General features: G+C 48.3%; 1 protein-coding gene across 1 annotated transcript in view; it reads right to left on the bottom strand.

Moving 5' to 3' along the window:
- The window catches only part of LOC134949723 (endonuclease domain-containing 1 protein-like), a 50,124-nt gene extending 26,595 nt beyond the window's left edge, over nt 1-23,529 (bottom strand). Inside the window, exons 1-3 of the mRNA XM_063938476.1 lie at nt 23,424-23,529; nt 19,109-19,294; nt 14,677-14,948 (exon numbers count right to left, since the gene is read on the bottom strand). Of these exons, the coding sequence (XP_063794546.1) occupies nt 14,677-14,948; nt 19,109-19,294; nt 23,424-23,529 (564 nt within the window). The remainder of the gene's footprint in view (nt 1-14,676; nt 14,949-19,108; nt 19,295-23,423) is intronic.
- Between the last annotated feature and the right edge of the window lie 532 nt (nt 23,530-24,061).

The raw sequence follows: 24,061 nt of genomic DNA, 5'->3' as shown, positions 1-24,061 counted from the left end.
CTCGGTCATTTACTAAAAAGTGCAAATCTCAAAAGAGGAAAACACTGCCGTGAAAAATTACAAATCGCAAAAAAGTGCTTAAAAAAAACAGATTTTTGAGCTGTGATTGGATAGGCATGCACGGATCCATGAGATCCGTGCATGTATATCAGTGGGAAGGGGTGGGAAAGTGTTAATTTTCACAAAAAAAATTGCGTGGGGTCCCCCCTCCTAAGCATAACCAGCCTCGGGCTCTTTGAGCCGACCCTGGTTGCAGAAATATGGGGGGGGAAATGACAGTACTACAAGGCCCAGCAAGCCTCCACCGCATGCTGGTACTTGGAGAACCACAAGTACCAGCATGCGGCGGAAAAAAAAAGACAATACACACACACCTTGACAGTAAAGTTTTATTACATCCATCCACACAAACATACATACATACTTACCTTATGTTCCCACGCAGGTCGGTCCTCTTCTCCAGTAGAATCCATGGGGTACCTGTTGAATAAATTATACTCACCAGATCCAGGGTACCAGGCTCCTCGGATAATCCTTTTGTAATCCACGTACTTGAAAGGGGACCCATGTTTTCACATGGGTCCCATTTCCCCGAATGCCAGAAACCCACTCTGACTTATGTCTAAGTGGGTTTCTTCAGCCAATCAGGGAGCGCCACGTTGTAGCACCCTCCTGATCGGTTGTGTGCTCCTGTACTGACTGACAAGCAGCACACGGCAGTGTTACAATGTAGCGCCTATGCGCTCCATTGTAACCAATGGTGGGAACTTTCTGCTCAGCGGTTGACCGAAAGTGACCTCACCGCTGAGCAGAAAGTTCCCACCATTGGTTACAATGGAGCGCATAGGCGCTACATTGTAACACTGCCGTGTGCCGCCTGTCAGTCAGTACAGGAGCACACAGCCGATCAGGAGGGTGTCACAACGTGGCGCTCCCTGATTGGCTGAAGAAACCCATTTAGACAGAAGTCAGAGTGGGTTTCTGGCATTCGGGGAAAGGGGTCCCATGTGAAAACATGGGGCCCCTTTCAGTTCGAGGTCGGGACTCCGTTTTTTTTTTCTTCTCAAGTACGTGGATTACAAAGGGCTTTGAAGAGGACCGATCTACACTGGATTTTGTGAGTATAATTTTTTCAACAGGTTCCCCATGGATTCTACTGAACAAGAGGACCGACCCTCGTGTGAACATAAGGTAAGTATGTGTATATGTTTGTGTGCATGTATGTATTAAAACTTTACTTTCACGGTGTGTGTGTCTTGTCTTTTTTTGGGTATTTTTTTAGTAGTAGTACTACAGGTACCAGCGGGCCCGTTTTTCCGCCGCATGCTGGTACTTGTGGTTCTCCAAGTACCAGAATGCGGTGGAGGCTTGCTGGGCCTTGTAGTACTGCTACTAAAAACAATATCTAACACTTTTACAAAAAGGCTATCAGCCCCCCATCCGCAGCCCATTGGATGGGGGGGACAGCCTCGGGCTTCACCCCTGGCCCTTGGGTGGCTGGGGGGGGGGGAAACCCTTGATTGAAGGGGTCCCCACTCCCCCAGGGTACCCCGGCCAGGGGTGACTAGTTGGATATTTGATGCCACGGCCACAGGGCACTGTATAAAAGTGACCCCCGGCTGTGGCATTATCTGTCCAGCTAGTGGAGCCCGGTGCTGGTTTCAAAAATACGGGGGACCCCTACGCTTTTTGTCCCCCGTATTTTTGGAACCAGGACCAGGCGCAGAGCCCGATGCTGGTTGCTTAAATATGGGGGAACCCCTGTCACTTTTTTCCCCATATTTCTGCAACCAGGATCGGCTCAAAGAGCCCGAGGCTGGTTATGCTTAGGAGGGGGGACCCCACGCAATTTTTTTAAAAGTTTTACAGTGTTTATTTAAAAAAAAAAAAATTAACCCCAGCACGGATCACACAGATCCGGACGAGATTCATTTTGAAAAAGTCGCCAGTGTTTTACTAATCACTGCCGTATAAAACAGAAAAAAAACACGAATGACATCGACATCGGAACAAAAGAAAAAGCCGGATACAACAGCTTAGTAAATTAGTCGTAATCAATTCAAAAAGTTGCAGTTTTACACTTTCGATGTCATTCGTGATTGAACTTTGACCTTTTTCCGAAAATTACGAATGTTAGTAAATATACCCCACAGAGCACGGATAAGACCCTGTGTGCTGTCTCTCTCTTCTGGAATGGGTTACACAAGGGGTGGGGGGGATGGGGGGGGGGGGGGTAATGAGATTCCTCAGCAGTGACTCCTAAGCAGCTACAGCAAATCGCTGTTCTGGCAAAGAAACTCCTTAGTGTCAGCCCTGGCAGAATCTAAAGAATACGGGAGATGTGACATACAAAGCAGGGCAGCAGGAGATTTATGACTGAAATAGGAGCCTCCCGCAGGATGCAGGAGGCTAGGCAACTATGACCTACTCAGAGTCATTATGCATTCACCCACAGGTCAGCCAAAGCAAACCTCCTGTCCTTCTAATTTCCCCAATCTCTCACTAATATTCTACTATATTATGCCCTCCCTTCTTACATGCCTAACAAATAAAAATTAGCCATCTTTTCACTTATGTGAAAACCCAATAATGCCACCTAGACCTAAAAAAATTAAAAGTTCATAGATTTATTATTTCCTAGTGTCCTGTAGTATTTATAACATTTCCTATTTCCAAAATATCCTGTCCCCAGCTCATGTAGTGATTAAATTCAACAGCATTACTGCTCTTACAGTAGAGAACCCTTTCCTAAAGTACACTGGTGGGGAAACTGTCTTTAAACTATTTGCTACTGATAAATGTATGTCTATTTGGTCATTGGTTCAAACGGTTCAGTCTTTGTGTTGACATATCATATATATACGCACATTAATGGTGTTAGCTATAAATTTAAAGTTTATTTCCACTGTTATAAGTGAGGCAGCTGCCCTCTAGATACACTTGTTTTTGTTGCAGAAAGCACCGCGGAGGTATGCCGTATCCCAGGGCACCATAACATAAACATCCCTGCCTGCTGATATAAATACATGGCTGAAACACACATGACAAAGATATAAAAATAATACTAAGGGTAATTAATGAACTCTAATAACATTTACTAAATAGGAGTTTCTGCGCTTTCTTACAATTTCAATGCATATCTCCTATATAATAGCCCAGATCTGTGGCTTTGTGCCTCATTTGCTAACGCTGGGCGGAGTCACAACACTGGGCGGAGTTAGTCAAATGAGTCACAGATATGGGCAAATCTATAGGAGACTAGGAGCAGAAGCAGATGGTATGGGCATGGCACAGGCAGGGGTGCATACCTCCCAGCATTCTTCAGGCAGACAGGGGTGCGTACCTCCCAACTTTCTTTAGGCAGAATGAGGAACACACGCACCGCGAAAAGTGGGCGTGGTCAACAAAAAGGGGGTGGCTTCACGGGAGCACCCAGGATCGCGAGCCACGCCCCCATTTTTGTCAGTGATGGGGCATGCCCAGCGTTATGTGAGCTGCTGGCATGCCCCCAGGGGCGGATTATGAGTCTGGAGGGCCCATGGCACTTGAGTCATCTCATTGCTGTGCCTGCTGGGGGTTTGGGGGCGTGGCCTAATAGAGGCCACGTGGCCACGCCCCGTATGCAAATTCCGGGATTTTTTTTTTAAATGGGATTTTGGTCCCTCAGCTAGGGGTAAATCCAGACACCTCCCCCCCACATACCCGCACAGGCAGAAGAAAGCCAGGAGGCTTCTGCCTCCCTGCAACACCACAGACCTGCCAACATGCAGCAGCGTCTGCTGCATACTTGCCTACCCTCCCGGAATGGCCGGGAGGCTCCCGAAAAACGGGTGACCCTCCCGGCCCCCCGGAAGAGCAGGCAAGTCTCCTGATTTACGGGGGTCACCCCCTGCTCGCCGCCCACTTAACGAGTAAAGTGGGCGGTCCGGGCAGGTGATGATGTGATTCTTGTTGAATTGCATCATCGTAACCACGGCCCCTGCTGTATAATGCCGGTAATCGCGGCATTACACAGGGGGGGCGTGGCTTAAATGATGCTGCCCGGAAGCCACGCCCCGTTCTGCCTCTGGCCCGCCGCCTGTCACGTCACCTCAGCCCCCCCCCCCCCCCCCCCTGCTGAGCCGACGGGCTGCTCTCTCCCGGACAGAGCAGCCCAGAAGTCGGCAACCATGGTGTGCTGACTGTAGGACAATGCTGCCGCTGTTACTGGCAGGATGGGGGAGCTTCAGAGCTGGGACAGAGCTACACCAGCCGGGAGGGCCCCTAAAACTGTGGGGCCCGTGGTATGTACCCCCTGGGCCCCCCCTTAATACGGCTCTGCTGCCGGAACCCCCTTTTAATCCGTACCTGCTGATACCCCCTCTCCCTCTGTCTCCACTAAATAGACGCTGTGCGCATGAGCACAGCGTCTATTCATCACTGCTCTGCTAAGCAGAACGGCGAGTTCAGGAGCTTCCCAACTGCCCCCCCCTCCCCCCACCGTGGGACACAAGACAGACCCCAAAAAATTGGACTGTCCTGTGAATTTCGGGGGTGTGTTAGGGGGTATGCCATACAGGCAGAGGGGCACCGGCTCACTGTGTGCTTGGCCCCCCACATCAGCATACTCAGCAGGGTATCTCTGGCGCGGAGGAGCGTCACTTTCTGGCACACTCCACGCTTCTTAGCTGCAGTTTTGTGGGGCACCTGCCACTGTGCAGGTTCCGTACTGCCTCTGTTATCTCCAGCCCCGGCAACCCCACCGCTACCTGCAGTGCTGCCGCCTGCATTGAGGTGCACCCAGCTCCTCACACTTTAGCCGGCGGGCAGCGCTGCAGAAGTCTGCGCTGCTTGCAGGCTCTGACCCCCTCCTACCTCCAGCCGCAGCGTCTCCTGGGGGCTAACCAGTCACTCCCAGTCTCCCCTTACCACAGTGTCTGGCAGCCGCGAGGTCCGCGTCACATGCATGCTATGACCCCCTCCTCCCTCCAGCGCAGCGTCTCCTGGGGGCTAACCAGTCACTCCCAGTCTCCCCTTACCACAGTGCCCGGCAGCTGCGAGGTCCACGCCACGTGCATGCTATGACCCCCTCCTCCCTCCAGCCGCAGCGTCTCCTGGGGGCTAACCAGTCACTCCCAGTCTCCCCTTACCACAGTGCCCGGCAGCTGCTCAAGGTCTGCGGTGTGTGACTGAGGAGGGGGGGAGGGATGCGGACGGGCAGAGGAAGCAGGACTCCAGCCTGAGAGAGTCAGCCATGCCAAGTCTTCACCAGCAGCAGATCCCAACAAGTTGGAGTGGAACAGCAGCAGCCAGCAGCAGTGACTCCGGTAAGACACATCTGTCTGTCACCACTGTTCTGTCCCTAATACCAATCTCTCCCGTGCCCTGTGTTCTGTCATGTCCCTGTCACCCCTGGCCTTGCCCTGTCACCCCTGGCCTTGCCCTATCACCCTTATCCTGGTCCTTTCACCCCTGTCTTGGCCCTGTCATCCTTATCCTGGCCCTGTTACCCCTATCCTGGCCCTGTCACCTCTGTACTTGCCCTGTCAACCCTATCCTGGCCCTGTCACCCCTGTCCTGGTCCTGCCGCCCCTACACTAGCCCTGTCACCCCTATCCTGTCCCTGTCATTTCTGTCCTGGCCCCGTCGCCCCTGTCCTGGCCCCGTCACCCCTGTCCTTGCCCCGTCACCCCTGTCCTGGCACCATCACCCCTGTCCTGAACCCGTCACCCCTGTTCTGACCCTGTCACCCCTGTCTTGGCCCCATCACCCCTGTTCTGACCCTGTCAGCCCTGTCTTCCTGGCCCTGTTACTGCATGCCCTCCAACACCTGCCCCCTCCACCCGCAGACACCCTCCTCCATCCGCGGTCCCCCCCCTCACCCACCCCTCCCCCACCCACGGCACCCCTGCACCTGCCCCTCCACCACCTGCAGCTCCTCCGGACCCCCTTCCCCATCTGCCACACCACCTGCACCTGCCCTTCCCCCACCCACGGCACCTGCGGACCCCCTAACCCACCTCCGGCACCCACGCCCCTTCCCATCCCACAGCACCTCCGGAACCCTTCACCCATCTGCAACATCCCTGCACCTGCCCCTCCCCCACCCTTGGCACCCCTGCCCCTCCCCCACATACAGTGCCTCCAGACCCCTCCTCCATCTGCTCACCCCACTCTTCTGCCCCTCCCCCACCCTCAGCACCTCCCGACCCTTCCCCATCCGGCCTCCCCCCCCGCTTTCACCCCCCCTCCACCCGCAGCATCTACAGACATCCCCCCCATCCACAGTCCCCACTGCACCCACTACATTCTGTACATCGTGCCCTGCAGGTGCTGTTCACGCCGTTGCAAGGGGCTGCACCTCCTTCACCATTGCACGCCCTTTCATTGTGCGATATTTACCCACTAACAAAGGAATGCAGGTATTACTCCATATAATACAAATATTGAACCCCAGAAAGGCATGCAGGGGTTAATGAGGCGTAGCCCCTTGCGACGGTGTGAAGAGCGCCTGTAGGGCGCGATGAAGCAATTAGTTCTCACTTAACAATCTTTGGAACTGCTTCCGAAAACGTAATCTTTGCCCAGGTTTGCAGACCTGGGAATCCATTTGAAAATGGATTTAGACTAGTCCCTGATTCGTTTTTAAAAAAAATAAAAAACGTAAGTTTTGCGGGGGGCGTGGCCTGGCTGCTAATGGAGACAGCTGCGTTTTGGTGGAGCTCCTGAGACCTAGAGATATATCACCAGTCTGTACCCCCTTTACGAGCTCATTTGTGCACCTGGGCATCCCCCCTGTCCCTCCTGGTCCCCCTGCTGTGCCCCCGGAAGAGCCGCGGAATCGGGCAGCAGTTTTAACTGCTCCTGCAGGTTGCGGCCTACGGTTCTCACAAAGCCGGGACCTCTATTTACTCACTGTGCCGACGGCGACTCGGGGACCCTTCGGATTGAGCCACGGATCTCCTCCGGAGCTCCTTACAGCACGCCGCCGCCGCCCGCGGCTGGGAAAGGTTCCCTGCTGCCAGCTGTGGGCTCCTGCTGCCGGGGGATCCGGAGACTCGCCACAGGAGACGGAGCTGACGGGCGCCCGGCGGCCAATTCTGAACTCACGTCCACTCCTGGCGACCTCTCTCCCGCTGGGTGCACAGACCTAGCGCCTCCCTGCCCGACTCTGTCCACGGCTGTGGACACTTCCCCGGGCGCGGGGAGCCCGCCGAGAAGCCACTACTCTGCCGGCGGGGTTGGGGCCTCCAGCGGCACCGGAGGCTGGGGCCTCATGTTCCCACCCTCCCGACTGCGGGCTCCGGGCCCGGACCGCGGTCGAGGCGGGACCCGTGGCTCCGCCCTTCTCCTCCTGCTCCCCCCCACATCGCTCTCCAGCCTGTATCAGACCCCCAAGCACCTGCTAACCGGGGAATAGCTGCTCACAGGCCACAGGAGCAGCTCTTATCAGGCATTTCCCAGGCCTGTGTACACCCCGGCGGCCATCTTGGGACCTCGGGCTGCACTGCTCGAGGCCCTCCCGGGAGATTACCGGGGGCCCCGCTGGAGGTCGGGATGGGGTGGGGGAGGTGGGAGCCGAGAAACTCTGGGCCCACATCCGCTGATATCCCCAACGATCTCAGAGTACAAGAGGTAAATACACCACAGAGGCCTGTGACTGGAAGGTGGTGGCGCCATTTTGACTGCTGGCAAACATCTCTTCTACAAAATACACCGTCATCCCTGTACCACTGCATGTGAAAAGGGCCCGGTACATGCACACTCCCTGATACTCAAGTCTGATTATACAGAAAAAAGCCAGACATACTTATAAATACAACCTACTCCCGCCGACTCCAGATAACTGGAAACCGTGGGGAGCTTTGCCTCTCGCCAGGCCGTTCTGATGTGATCTTGAATGCGATGTGAGGTACCCTCCCCCGCTCCTGAAGAAGTAAAGCTGCGTGGGCATGCATATTGAGCCGACGTAGGCTAATCTCTCTTCCTCCTGGGCCCGATTTCTATATTTACGACAACTGTGAGAGCAATCGTATATTGGGTCTATGGCACCGAAACGCCAAAAAGACCCGATTCCAACCCGCCAGGTCGCATTTTTTAAACAGTCCCCGTCTTCTCAAAGCCGGGGACCCTCTACCATACAGTATTCCGTGCCTAAACAACCCCGGAGTGGCGATGATATGTCCGTGACCCCTCGGGTGAACCAGACAAAACTCTCTCAACTCGATGATGATGCACCCCTCACACTGGGCACTATGCGGCAACTTCTGGCTTCCTTTAAAGATGATATCACGATGGAAGTTAAGACGGCACTTCAAAGTTGCCAACAATCGGTTGACGCTATAGGCCTACGCACGGATCATCTTGAGAATAAATGTAAGGAAATGGTGAAGTCACATAATGAGGTGATTACCCAACTTTAAGACCTACAGGCCGAAGTAGCGGATCTACGGCGGAAGGCCTGTGACCTTGAGGACAGGTCACGCCGTAATAATATCAAGCTCCGGGGCATCCCAGAAACCGTTACCACCACGGACCTTACCCAATTTGCGATGGACCTCTTCAAGGAGCTTCTTCCATCCAACTCTATTGATGACTTCCTCATCGACCGCATTCATCGTCTACCAAAGGCTAGAAATGCCCCAAAGGATGCTCCAAGAGACACTTTAATGAGGATGCATTACTTCCATATCAAGGAACAAATCCTGCGGGCGACTATGCGCCCTGACCTATCAGCTAAGGCCCTGGGAGATGTACAAGTTTACGGAGACCTCTCAGCGGCCACACTGGCCTTGAGACGCACGTTCCACCCGGTGACCTCAGCGCTCCGGAAGGCCGATATCCTGTACCGGTGGGGGTTTCCGACGAAATTGCTGGTTAGACGTAACGGCGTTATGCACGCGATAATCTCTCCAGAAGCGGGTCTGAAATTATTGGATTCCTGGAGGGGAGAAGACACAATTGAAAAGGCACCGGCAACTCTCAAGCTGACTCAGGAGTGGACGATGGCAGACAATGATCGTTAGAGACTGATTTTCCCAACCAGGTTGTATGTCATTGTCGAGAATATTCTTGCTTTTCCTGCATTTCTTTTATTATGGTATACTGCATCCACTGTGATCTGGCCGACTTTGTATAGCCGTACACCTCTAAACGGGACAATACTGCTCCCCTCGATGTTATGATGTCATATTTGTTATTTGTTGAATTTCCCGAGAGGAAGCATGTACCCTATGACCCAACGCAGTTATTTCTTTTATAAGTTGAATGTTCTAGGAGCGAGGGGGAGACTATTCCTCACACCTCGCCACGACCTCATGTGTTGCCCTGCTAGGCAACCCTATTTGGCATCCTTGCGGTGCCCGCTCTATGTCCTCTTCTTACTGTTTCTTCCACCCCTCCTGTTCTCCCCATCTCTCCAAGTTTTAACACACACACACTCTGGCAGATCCTGTTACATAATTTATATACACAACCTGACATTAGCACGACTCCCAGACAAGCCTAATGGTTAATGTACTATACTTAAATGTAAAAGGGTTGAATTCACCGAACAAACGACTATTAGCCCTGCGTCACTTTGCTAAATGTAAGGCGCATATAGTGGCCTTACAGGAAACCCATTTCATACTTTCATCACCCCCCCCTTAGGGATAATAAATATCCCATTGGTTATATGTCCAACGGCCCGAAAAAAAGAGCCGGGTGGCAATATTATTTTCAAAATCTTGTGAATTCTCCCTAGAATGTCAGATCTCAGACCAAGAAGGCAGATATCTCATTCTGACGGGTAAATTGGAAGATAGGCCAGTCACCATAGCTACGCTTTATGCTCCCAATACCAAACAACTACCTTTCCTTAGGAAATTCTTTACGATCCTCCAGAAGCACCTATCGGGTGCCTTATTACTCCTGGGGGATTTTAACATGGTCCTTGACCCAACGATCGATAGATCCCATGCCCGCTCACCTCCTAAGGGTAACTCGCAACGTGACAGCGCCCACGCCTTTAGAAATATACTATATGAATATGATCTCTATGATGTTTGGAGGGCTAAGAACCCGACCTGTAGGGATTTTTCGTTCTTCTCCCCAGTTCACGGCTCGTTTTCTAGGATAGACCTAGTGATATCAGATAAGTGGACACTCCAACAGGTTTCAAAGGCTTCTATCCTGCCAGTATCGTGGTCAGATCACTCTGCCCTCTCTGTCCGTTGGAACCCCCGCGAAGTCAGGCCCTCTCCTACCCTATGGCGCCTTAGGGATTATCTTCTTTTGAACACAGACGCCCAGCGGTCCATTGCACAGGCCCTCGCCTTATATATCGAGACTAACACCCCAGCAGAAAACGTCAGTATTTACACATTGGTGCGCTCTCAAGGCAGGGGTTAGGGGAGCATCCATTCAAGCGGCTGCTTACATAAGCAGGACCTCCCGGGAAAAACAGGCAGAACTCGAAGCCCGTCTTAAAGAACTAGATGCTTCACTTAAGCTGAAGCCATCTAATAAGAATTGACCCGGATCAGAGATGAGCTGAATAAATTAGAACTAACGGAGGTCCGTAAAAATCTTTTCCGATTGCGGCAAAAGTTCTATATGCAAGGAGATAGGGCGGGTAGAATGCTAGCTCGCAAATTGCGGGGGAAAACAGCTAAAGAGAGGGTGAACTATATCATCAACTCAAATAATATCAAGATAACTGACCCATCAGATATAGCTAACTCCTTTGCTTCATATTATTCCTCCCTATATAATCTTAAAGACGATATCTCTACCCCACAACCTACACCAGCTAATATAGCAGCCTTTTTGAACGACGTTAACCTCCCCTCCATTAACTCAGACACTTTGCAGACTTTAAACCAACCATGGTCCCAGAAGGAAATCACTCAAGCCATAGACTCACTCCCATTAGATAAAGGGCCAGGCCCTGATGGGTTTATAAAAAATTTTTACAAATGTTTCAAAGACACTCTGGTCCCTGTCCTAGACGGAGTTTTTAATCACACCTCCTCCATATGGAACTTCCCAGGGGAGATGCTAGAAGCCCGCGTAGTAGCTTTTCCTAAACCGGGGAAGAACTCTGCCATGATGCCCAACTACCGTCCCATAGCCTTATTAAATACCGATTTGAAAATCTATGCTAAGATGGTGGCTAACAGGCTCAACCCTCTACTCCCCTCTATCATCCACGGCGACCAGGTGGGCTTCGTCCCGGGCAGACAATCCCCTGACAACACTAGGCGAGTGGTAAATATACTGGACGCCCTCTCCAAATCAGAATCTCCTTTATTATTGCTCTCGCTAGACGCGGAGAAGGCGTTCGACCGCCTTCACTGGGGGTACCTGCAAGCGGTTCTTAGAAAGTTTGGCCTTACGGGTAGAGTCCTATCATCCATTATGGCTCTATACTCTCTCCCTTCGGCGAGGGTGTGTGTGAGTGGTCTGCTCTCATCTCCTTTTCCCATTACAAACGGCACTCGCCAAGGGTGCCCCTTATCCCCACTAGTCTTTACAATGGCAATGGAACCATTGGCCGAGAAAATTTGTACCTCGTCCTTGATTAAAGGCATGGAATTCTTGGGACACTCTCATAAGTTATGTCTTTTCGCAGACAATGTCCTATTGACACTCACTAACCCCTCCTCTTCCCTGAGAGCGTTGCACGCGCTTTTGTTTGAATATTCAGCAGTATCCTACTATAAACTTAATAACACGAATACAGAGGCACTCCCCATCAACTTCCCACCCCCTCTCTTGTCCGATCTGAAGGCTACCTACACGTATTCCTGGCAGGATAGAAGCCTCAAATGTCTGGGAATCCATATCACCAAGAAACTAGACGATTTGATACCCGCTAACTTCCCCCCTCTCTTGCGCAAATCCACAACCCTAATCTCAGACTGCATGATGCAACATGTATCATGGCTGGGGAGAATAGCTGCACTGAAAATGATGATCCTTCCAGACTTATGTACCTGTTCCGGGCCATCCCCCTCATAGTACCCAACTCCCTACTATCCAAATTTAACACGCTATTCAACTCTTATGTCTGGTAAGGCAAGAAACCAAGATTAGCAAGGAAAACAATGACCCGATCCAAGCGGAACGGGGTCTTGGCATCTCCAGATTTGCACTCATACCAACTGGCTTGCCAAATAGCTCAGATAGGGGCATGGTATACCCAACCCACGGACAAATCGTGGGTACATCTTGAACAAGATCTTATAGCCCCATTACCCCTGACTGATGTACTGTTACTCCCTAAAACGGAGGGTACAGTACTAACCAATAGGTCCATTTCTGTTCAATCCACAAGGAAAGCTTGTCTAGAAATAGTGCGAAGTGGGAACGACATAATTCTTCCAACCACGGCCGTGTCCTTGACGGGAATAGCCTCCTTGATTCCCAACTTGAGACTTCATCACTGGATAACGCGGGGAATCCGTTCGTTACAGGATATAATGGCGCATGGCTCCCTTCTTTCTTTTACCCAGATCCAAGAAAATTTCTCGCTACCACATGGGGAATTTTATAAATATTTACAGCTAAGACATTGGCTTCAGGGAGTCTCGATGCCCACCGTCCCCCCTCCCTCTTTGCCTAAACTTGTTCAAAAGTTTCCTGAAATTGTAGGCGGTAGTGGTGGTATCACCAGATGGTATAATTACATTAATACCCCCCAATCACTACAGAAAGCCCCCTTTCAGATGAAATGGGAGGTAGATCTTCGATGCTCAATCTCGTCGGAGGAGTGGGATATGATATATAAATCCTGCTACACAGTCTCTAAATGCATATCACATATAGAACTGTCATATAAAATCCTTCACCGCCTGTATTTCACCCCATCCCGCCTCCATGCGATGCAATCCACCACATCCAAAATGTGCTGGCGGAAATGCATGTATTTTGGGATTGCCCGGTGCTGACCCTGATGTGGACATCGGTCTTTCTCCTCATAGAATCAGTACTCGGCCGCCGTATATCCCCACACCCACGACTGGCCCTTTTACATTTATACTATGGGGACCTACTGCCAGCAGACCGCTACATTCTAGGCCATATCCTCATTTCAACTAAACTTTTAATCGCTCGCCTTTGGCGTTCCACCGAGGCCCTTCATATTTCTGCTATAGAAATGGCCGTACAGTCGCACTACGAATTAGAGACTGCGGGAGTGGCCTATGCCTCTTCCCCGACATCCCCATTGCTCAGATGGTTTTCATGGTCCGCCTATTGGCATAGGCGAACACCGAACCTCAAGCCCCCTCCTGACGTTTAGTTATACCCACTATTGGATTAGTATGAATGCTATGATGACACGATACTCACTTGCATTACCCATGTTAATTTGTACAGTGTTGTGTATAATACTCTCTGTGTTATGTTGTAAAATGCAGACTGTAGTGTGTACCCCCCCTACCCCTCCCCCCCCTTTTTCTTTTCTGTATCCCTTTCCCAATTGCTTTGTTTACCCACAAAATAATAAAAATTAATATTGAAAAAAAAACAAAAACGTAAGTTTTGCTGACAGTCTGTGACCAGTTCAACCATTCAATCCCTGTGCTGTTTTTGATTTATCTGTAAAAAGATGGCCAAATGAGTTCAAAACTGCTCCTGAGTGAAGGCCGATTAGGGTCAATGGATACATACATGGCCAACATAAAAACTTCCTGGCTCCCAACTTTAAGACGGCATGGCCAAATGGAGTGTGTAGCCATGACCAGCCGCCCTGCATATCGGGCCCACATGGACATGCTATACCGGGATGCAGTCAGTTTACCTCCAATCAAAATCCCGACACCAATTGACCGATGGTCAAAATCCCGACATGGTCAAAATCCCGACATGGACAAAATACCGACATTTAAAATACCGACAAGGTCAAAATACCGACATGTAAAATGCCAACAGGTCAAAATACCGACATGAGTTTTTCATGATTTTTTTCATTGAAACCGAATTGTTCATACTTTACCATCCCAGTGGACCTGGGGGGGGAACATAATAGTGTGCCGAGCGTAGCGAGGCACCGTGCCCGAAGCATGGCGAGCGCAGCGAGCCATGCGAGGGGACGCGGTACACTTTATATGGTGTCCATGTTGACTTATGTCGACATACACACACAAAACAACAAACGTGTGTCGGTATTTTGACCTGTCGGCATTTTACATGTCGGTATTTTGACCTTGTCGGTATTTTGTCCATGTCGGGATTTTGACCTTATCGGGATTTTGATTGGAGGTATTTCATACCGATCCCGCTATACCACCACACAATATTGGGAATGTGGCTATGTCTACTTTGCCTTGTCCAGGTTCTTTGAACCTGCCCCTCAACCCCTCAGTGCCCCTGGGTAAATAAATTAATTTTCAGGGGTTTAGGGGCAAGGCATCACACTAGAGTATCAGCTTTGTGCCTCCACCCTTTGCTGTATCAGACATCGGGTCATCTCCAGGATGGTACAAAAAGTGCCATTGTGCCCACAGTCCTTCTGTCCTGCAGAGAGTTTTATATGGAGCGAAGGTTCAGTATTTTAGTAGAATGCTGCAAATAACTAAGCAGGTATTGAAGTTAGAGGAGAGTTTGTATTGAAAACTACTGTGCGAGAGAAGATCCGCCTGGACTGTGTTGCATGAACTAAGACCTGCGTATTCATATGTGTTACACACAAGAGATGTCAACCCAACTCACCTGTGGCTCTAGACGAAAGGTCTGACTGGCTCCTGTAGCAGCACCAGGTCGGATGTCCAGTATATAGGCAGAGTACAGAGGGTATCGGTAACCCTCGTGATACAGTGATGCAAAGAAAGGATTGTTGTAGTTATCGTACATCTGGCAGATAGGGGTGATGGTACCTTGCAGGGTGGTGAATCCCACAGGGGGCGTACTACCGTAGAACTGACCAAGACAGTCATTGAAGTTTGAGCTCACTTTGCCCATGGTTGCATGAGCCAGAGCCAAAACTAGAAAGAGTTGGGAGAACATGATGGTGGGGTCCAGGAACTTTGTGATGCCCTCAAGCCTGGCTGGTAGTCCTTCAGTTGCAAAGCCTTGCAAATGATATAACTCAGGCAATGCTTATAGGTTATATACTCCATAGTGTGCATGTGCTGTGTTTCCACATGATTAGAATTAGCTAATCAGAATTGGATTCCATTCCAGTAGGTAGAGAACCAAGCGGCATCTGGTGAGTTCTCATCATATTGGCATAAATGCAAGGGATCAGCATCACAGGGTTCAACGGGGACAAACTGATGTTGGAGCGTCCATGTCATTTATAACTGAGCAGCAGAGGTGGAAAATTTGTGCCTCTCTAGAAATGTTGATCTTTGCCATGGCAATGGGCTGACATACATCTCTGAATTAGGCCCTAGATGCACAACTGGGATGTGGAACAGAACAAGTCACCCTGTTCAACCTCAGTGATAAATGTGACACTGAGCGACAGCGGTCTGAGCAGTACCCCATATTCCTCAGCTTCAATGCTGGCAGGTAGCCCCAACTTCCATGCAAAAATAAACAAACATACCACGTCCCTTACCCCCCCCCCCCCCCAAAATAAAATAAAAAAAATAAAATAAAAATATGGAAAATAAAATGGAATTTATTCTGTTATACTGATGCACTTTGCATGCTTTCACACACTCATTAAAATTGACATTGCAAAATATCACAGAGAATGCATACAGTACAGTCCAAAAACATCAAAAAGGATCCATTGCCCTTACCCTATTTTTTGCCTTCCTCTCCCCGGCCTTATACCCAGCTGCTCCCGCCATAAGCAATTCTGCAGTTTTATATTCATGTGCACTCACATATATCTTTAACTTTGGAATAAAAATCTAAACCTAAAATATATTCCTCGCTATTTGTACAATAAAATTGTGCTAGAATCTTTTCCATGTGTGCTAATGTAAATTCACTATTCCTGCTGGGCTATAAAGTATATAAACTGAATTAATTTGCTTGGTAAAACTACCATCATTTGTTCAAAGTTTTTGTTTAAAACCCACTGGATTACTTCAGATCAAGAAAAGGTCAAGAAAGGAAGTACTGGATCCTCTACACTACCAGTGGTGTCATTGAGGTTGGTAACACCCAATGAGGATTGGAAACTCCTCACGCTCGACAGGAGGCATGAACTTGTGTCCACAAAGCCATGACCCCTCAGATGGTGGCACAAGGGGCGACCCCCCTCTAGTGATGCCACTGTACCAGGGACGTGCGGGTACACTATGGAAAAAATGAAGTGGGGCCATTAGCTATTAATATTTAAATTCTGCAAATATTAATTTCGTAAAATAAGTGGTCTATTTTATTAATCATCATTGCAAAGGGGGCAATATTATTTATCAGTAGAAAGTGGGCAATATTATTATATGTCATTATTAAGGAGGAAAATATATTACTATTAAGTGGGCACAATTTTTTTTTTAGGCTGGGGACACATGTTAGTTGCTTAAAACTATGGGTGGGGGGGGATCATTTTTCTTTTAACCCTGGTTACCTTGGCACCCAGAAACCAGGGGAAACAGGATATGGCAAATGTTGCTTAGCTTTGATCTGAGTGCTGGGACTCAAGTACATGTTTGCTGCCCACCCATAACGTGGTGTAAATTTGCTTTAAACCACATGCAATTTAGTGGTTTATAATCCAGTGGCATGGAGGACAAAACATCCAGTGATGTGCAGCAGTATACAGTGATTAAAAACCCACCAGCAAAGGGATATATATATTTCCCTCTTTATCCTACTACTGTAAGTGAAGGAGAGTAGAATTGACATGCTGTATGTAGGGAAATATACACAGGTCAGTTGTTTCATGTATAGTATTAATTTCAGGAATATAGAGGCTGTGATATATATTAAGGACAAATAGTGGATTTATTGGCTACTTACATTACTGAAATTTCTGTCTATTTACAGCACATATACATCAGTATGTGATGTCATTGACAATGAGTGCACCAACTATAAGTTTGACACCACAAGACTTCTTTAACAAAATAACATTTATTTTACTGTAGATGATAAAAATATAAATGCACGTGTCCGATGTTCTAGTCTCAAATTTCCTTTATATTGTAAACAGTACAGAACAGGGCACACCTATTTCACAGTCCCCATGATTAAACAGAGAATATGTTTGTGCACTACAATACTATTAACAATAATATTCTTCATTAAATATGAAATGAATTCAATTATTAGTACACCACAAATTATAATCTTTTCATATAATATTGTGTTACAATATTCTTATTCATACACATTTTTGGAAGGATGATATTTGTGCCCATAGCGCTACCCACAGTTTATAATGTACTCTACTAATAGCTGGCTAGTCATTTATAGAAATCAACTCTTCTATAGCGACACACTACTTAACAGAAAAAGGGAACTGTAGACAGGGCCGAAACTAGGATTTTTGTCACCCGGGGCAAGGTAGTCATTTGACCCCCCCCCCGCAAAAAATATATATATATTTTACAATAAATAAATAAAAATAATAAAATAAAATAAAAAAAATAAAAAATAAATTAATAAAAATATTATATATATATATATATATATATATATATCTATCTATCTCTTTCAGAACTTTTTTACCTGAAAAACTGCCTTTTCTAACATAAATTTCATATCCAGGAAAAAGTGTCCCCATTTTACACAGTACGACAGGCAAGTGTCCCCATTCCCCATTTTACACATTGCGGCAGACAGGTGTCCCCATTTTACACATTGCGGCAGGAAAAAGTGTCCCCATTTTACACATTGCGGCAGGAAAAAGTGTCCCCATTTTACACATTGCGGCAGGCACAGGTCCCCATTTTACACAGTACGCTGGCAAGTGTCCCCATTTTACACATAGCGGCAGGCACAGGTCCCCATTTTACACAGTACGCTGGCAAGTGTCCCCATTTTACACATTGCGGCAGGCACAGGTCCCCATTTTACACAGTACGCTGGCAAGTGTCCCCATTTTACACATAGCGGCAGGCACAGGTCCCCATTTTACACAGTACGCTGGCAAGTGTCCCCATTTTACACATTGCGGCAGGCACAGGTCCCCATTTTGCACATTGCGGCAGGCACAGGTCCCCATTTTGCACATTGCGGCAGGCACAGGTCCCCATTTTACACAGTACGCTGGCAAGTGTCCCCATTTTACACATAGCGGCAGGCACAGGTCCCCATTTTGCACATTGCGGCAGGCACAGGTCCCCATTTTACACAGTACGCTGGCAAGTGTCCCCATTTTACACATAGCGGCAGGCACAGGTCCCCATTTTACACAGTACGCTGGCAAGTGTCCCCATTTTACACATTGCGGCAGGCACAGGTCCCCATTTTACACAGTACGCTGGCAAGTGTCCCCATTTTACACATAGCGGCAGGCACACGTCCCCATTTTACACATAGCGGCAGGCACAGGTCCCCATTTTACACATAGCGGCAGGCACACGTCCCCATTTTACACATAGTGGCAGGCACAGGTCCCCATTTTACACATTGCGGCAGGTGGTGGAGGGAGAGAGAGAGAGAGAGGAAGGGAGAGGGGCTGACTTACATTTGAAGCGGTTCTCGCCGCTCTTCAGCCGCCTCTCCCTCCTCGTCTGCGCGGCTCCGGGCTCCCCCTTCTCCCTCCTCCGGCGGGGTTTCGTGGAATGACGCGTTTGCGCCGTGACGTCACGATGCAATCGCGTCATTCCACGAAACCCCGCCCCCTGAGCTGGGCACTCTGGAGAAGGGGGTTTAAAAGTAAGTGCTGCGCGTGGCGGGTGTTAGGGGGTCTCGGCGCCCCCTCCAATCTGGCGCCCAGGTCGCCTGCCCCCCTAGCCCCCCCCCCTAGTTTCGGCCCTGCTGTAGATGATGCAGGTAACTCTGTATCATATCTTGCCACATCACGTAGTGATCACATATTTTAAGTCCAGAGGGTAACTATGTATCAACAGCCTAATAACATAACATAACAGCTTCTATGTGCGTCTGTGACAATCAGAGAAGTCTTTTGTGATGTTAGTCCTTGAGGAATCATGGCGTACTTCACATGAAAGAGATGAGGCATTCTTCCAGGGGTGTGACGAAAGATCCAAAATGCTGATCATGGAATAAGTATCACCTTCTTCTGACTGAGTAGGTCCTGCAATAATGTCTCCTGGGGCTGTTTGTCCATCCACCTTCCATGTAACCTCTATAACTGGGGGATAAAAACCAGTTACCAAACATGCGATATGGATAAGATTGGAACTGTCCAGAGATTCCGCACTGCTCATGAGGGTTACAGAAGGGGCTTGCACATTTTCACCTGTAAAACAAACAATGCGAGAATGACTTATTACATATGCATGCTCTAGCTACTTATTATGCTGGAATTTACAATTTAATCAGTCTCTTGTCTTTCATTTGGCACTGTATACACTGGTGTTGCATTCAATATTGGCGTTTTAAATCCCGCAGCCAAAACCACCTGAAATCAGTGGCTTTCACCTAGCAGATATAGCCCTGTGGAACTGACTCAGTGGCATGCTGCTGACCACTTTAGCGCCTATTGCCGTAGTTGCTAAAGCTAGTAAATCCCCTTCCCTGGTGTAAAATCATGCATCTGAAGCTGCAGATACTGGAATGCATCTTTAGACCAACAATCACCCTTGGTGTGCATTTAGACGCAGCCAGTGGACGCACCATCAAAACTTGTAAGAGCCCCGTGCTAGCTGGGTGCAGATTCTCTGTCAGAGTGTGGCCTTCAATACGAGCGATTAACATCCAACTTCAAACAAGTGACATGCCCACAGCAATTTCATGCCCATAAGACGTTGTATCTCTGTGCATCTAAAAAGCCACCTTCTGGTCACCACCTGGAAATGCTAGATACATTTACAATATATTTCTCATACCATGGCCGGGATGTAATGAAGTCCTACCTCGGTGGCTGTGTGAGTCAGAGTTCGACCGGCAATCCGTAGGGCCGTTGAACTTGGTCTTCACTACATACCGTGGCATATGTCCCAATGACAACTGCAGCTCTGTGCATTCACCGTGTGGGACCCATGTGCTGTGTGACTTTAGCAACTTAGGTGCATAAACTGTTAAAAAAAACATTGACCATTTGTGCAAATGGTGTCTGAAATGTTATAGATATATTTTTATGTCATGGGTGGGGTGTGCAGGTCTACCTGTAAGTAATACTGGACTCACTTACCGATTGTCGGCCCGATGTGCTGTATGTGACGTCACAGCTGGGCGGGCATTGATATGTGCCCGCCCAGTTGTGATGTCGGTCACCGGCGGCCTCTGCAGCAAGTGTATGGGCGGTTTGCAGATCGCCCGTACACACAGCTCGATGTGCCGATATATCTGCAGATATAATGGTCATCAACTGTGCTGCAGGGCTGACACGATATCACAGTGTTGATCACAGAAACATTGGGGACACACAACCACCAACGCCTCCACGATATATCTGCCATTTAGTTGAACGCCCGATATATTGTCCAGTGTGTACACAGCTTAAGGTTGTAAACTCCAGGGTAGCAATGTCTGAAAATAAATAAAATATAATAATAATAATAATAATAATAATAATTTTATTTATATAGCACTCTTTCTCCAATAGGACTCAAGGCGCTTAACAGATACATAGCATAATATAGTACAGAAAATAATGAAGTACATTTTCATAAAATGCAGAAGCATGAAGATACTAAAAGGAACATTATGGAAATGCTTGAGTAAACAGAAAAGTCTTGAGTCTACTTTTGAAGGATTCTATAGTTGGGGCCTCTCGCACTGTGCGGGGAAGTGAGTTCCATAGAGTCGGAGCCGCATGACTAAAAGCTCGACCCCCAGATGAATTACGGTAGATTCCAGGTACTGCTAAAAGTCCTTCATCTACAGATCGCAGTAATCGAGTGGGGCAGTATGGGGTCAGAAGCTGTTTCAGGTACCTTGGGCCTTGGTCATGTAATGCTTTGAAACTCAGTAAGCCAATCTTGAAGATGATTCACCATCGTACAGGCAGCCAGTGAAAGGAGTAGAGAATGGGTGTTATGTGGCTAGAACGGGGCTGGTTGGTTAATAGCCTGGCAGCTGTGTTTTTCACCAGCTGTAAGTGCTGCAATTCTTTTGCTGGTAGACCAAGGTAGAGGGCATTACAGTAGTCTAAACGAGATGATACAAATGCATGTATGACTTTTGGCATATCATCTCAGGGAATTGCTTGATTCTGGCTATGTTCCTCAGGTGAAAGAATGAGGATTTGATTGTGGCTGATATCTGATGGTTAAGTGTCAAGCCACCATCCAGGACAACGCCAAGATTCCGCACACGATCACTGGTCTTTAATTTTGAATCCCTGAGTGTAAGTCCAGTTGGTTGGCTATGCTGCAGTCTTGTCCTTTGATGTTGCAGTCGTATCATAAGGACCTCTGTTTTATTTTGGTTCAGTCGCAGCCAACTGGCGCTCATCCACTCCTGTAGTTCAGCTAGACAGCCATTTAGGGTTGCTATTGGGTTATCAGTGCCCGGAGCTAAGGACAAGTACAGTTGTGTATCATCTGCATAGCAGTGGTAGACCAGGCCATGGCGCCTGATTATTTTGCCCAATGGGAGCATGTATACTGCAAAAAGCATGGGGGATAGTATAGAACCTTGTGGGACACCACATGGCAATGGCACTGGTGGTGATGAGTGTAATCCAGATGATAGTCTCTGTGACCTGCCTGTGAGAAATTATTTGAACCAGCTTAGGACTGTGCCACCACAGAAATGTATCAGTCGCTCAATCAGAAGCCCATGTTCCACGGTATCAAATGCTGCCGAGAGATCCAGAAGGATTAATATTGAACAGTCACCTCTGTCTTTTGCCATCAGAAGATCATTTAACACACACACCAGGCTGTTTCAGTGCTATGTCTTCTCCTGAATCCTGATTGAAATGGATCATAAATATCATGGGTTGTTAGGCGGGTTTCCAGTTGATTTGCAACGACTTTCTCAATAACCTTTCATAGGAAGGGAAGGTTTGATACCGGTCTGTAGTTGGTCATGCAGTCGGGATCTAAATTAGGTTTTTTAAGAAGCGGTCTAACAATTGCTTCCTTTAGGGGTCCAGGAAAAATGCCTGTCTGCAAAGAGCATTGAACAATTTTTGTAAAGACAGGACCAATTATATCCATACAACCTATTAGAAGCTTGGTTCAGACTGGGTCCAGATCACAGGTGGTGGGACGCAAAATCCGAGCAATTTCAGCAGTGTCCTTTACATCCACTGGATCAAAGCTGGTCCATGAAGGCAGGTAGCTTATATTGGCAGGCTTTGTAGTTTGGCACTCCTTTGATGGCCCTGTGGAGATTCCAGCCCGGATGGTGGATATTTTATCTGCAAAGAAGTTTGCAAACTCATTGCATCTTGCCTGGGAAAGGGTCTCATCAGTCTGCAGGCATGCTGGCTTGCAAAGCATCTCCACTGTGCGGAAAAGTTGAGCTGGCCTATTGTTTGCTGCCGTGATCTCATTTGACAGGAACTGTGATTTCTTACGAGTGATTGTCGATTGATATTCTTCGTTATGCTTTATTAGATTTATTTTGTCATCCACTAGGTTAGTCTTCCTCCATCCTTTTTCCAGTCTACGCCCCCTTTTCTTGAGCTCACTAACACTGTTGTCGAACCATGGAGCTTGACGTTGTGGTTTACGAGGTCTTAAACGCACAGGGGCGATAATATCAATAGCAAGCCATAACATCCCTATTATAATAATGGACTAGGGAACAGGGATCTTCACAGGTACCCAGTATAGCAGTGAGATCCTGATTTGCTGTAAGAGCCTGGGGAGTCATACCCCTCCTTGGACGATACCTGGTCAACTCCACGGGCAGAGATCTTAATTGAGGGGTTGCAACTGAGAACCAGAGGGAGTAGTGGTCTGACAAGATGACTGGGTTTATTTTTAGGTCAGTGACTTCTAATCCAATCTGAAAGACAAGGTCCAGAGTGTGACCACTTTTATGTGTGGCAGAGGGAATGACCTGTGTGAAGCCCAGACCATTCATTGTGCACAGGAGGTCTTGGCCAAGGCGTAAGAGCTCATCATCCACCCATGCATTGAAATCCCCGAGGATGAGCCATCTTTGATGTTCCAGAATCAGGCCCGCAACAGTGTCTGCAATTTCTTGTAGACATATCTTTCCATCTCCAGGTGGCCGGTAAATGAGAAGTACTCTGAAACCTAATCCTGTCGAACTCCGGGCAGCAATGCACTCAACTGAGCGAGTAGTTTCAATAGGGTGGACCCAAAGTTTAAGTTCTTTTTTGAAGCAGATAGCCACCCCGCCACCCCTGCGATCCAGTCTTGGGTTGTCTATGACAGAGTAGTTTGTTGGTACTGCAGCCTCCAATATAGGTGCTGCATTTTCATCTTGCCAGGTCTCTGTAATACAGGTTAGATCTGCAGATTCAATAAGGTCAGCAATTGTTGCAGTCTTGTTTCTAAAACATTTTACAAAGTAAGGAATCATCATAACTCTTTTGAAAGTAGAAAGCATGGTGCAAAAATGAGACAATCTTTCTGTATGCAGCACCATGTAGTCTACTGACACCAAGTAAGTGGCCGGCTATCTCCCAGAACAGCGTCCTACATTAATACCCTCTCTGACCCGCTGCTGTGTCCGAGGATACAACATCGGATCATCTATGAGAACATCGGACATCTGAGAAGGTTACTTGTAATCATGCAGCAGATGCATACCCTGTGTTGTGGAACACTCGCCATCACGGCCCCTGCCCTACCCCCAAATGGCCCACTGCAGCTCTAAGGGGTGTATGACTCTCATTGCATACACTGCAATCGGGTTTTCATACATTGCTGAATCAGACCCTGAATGTTCTGGTGTGGTTCAGAAGACTCAACACTGTCTAGATAGTCATTAGGTCACCCCCATATGGTCAACATACATGCGGATGACAGGGTCAAAAGAAACACAGGACCCAGACGTGCTGTCATTGCTGCCAGTAAGGGATTCTCAGTCCCAATGAGAAGAACAATAGTGCAAAAGAAAAGAATAAACTGGTGCTGGT

Source organism: Pseudophryne corroboree, chromosome 8, assembly GCF_028390025.1.
Source record: "Pseudophryne corroboree isolate aPseCor3 chromosome 8, aPseCor3.hap2, whole genome shotgun sequence".
Taxonomy (NCBI): Eukaryota; Metazoa; Chordata; class Amphibia; order Anura; family Myobatrachidae; genus Pseudophryne; species Pseudophryne corroboree.
Note: the sequence above shows the minus strand (reverse complement) of the source record. Positions and strands in the feature narration are given on the sequence as shown.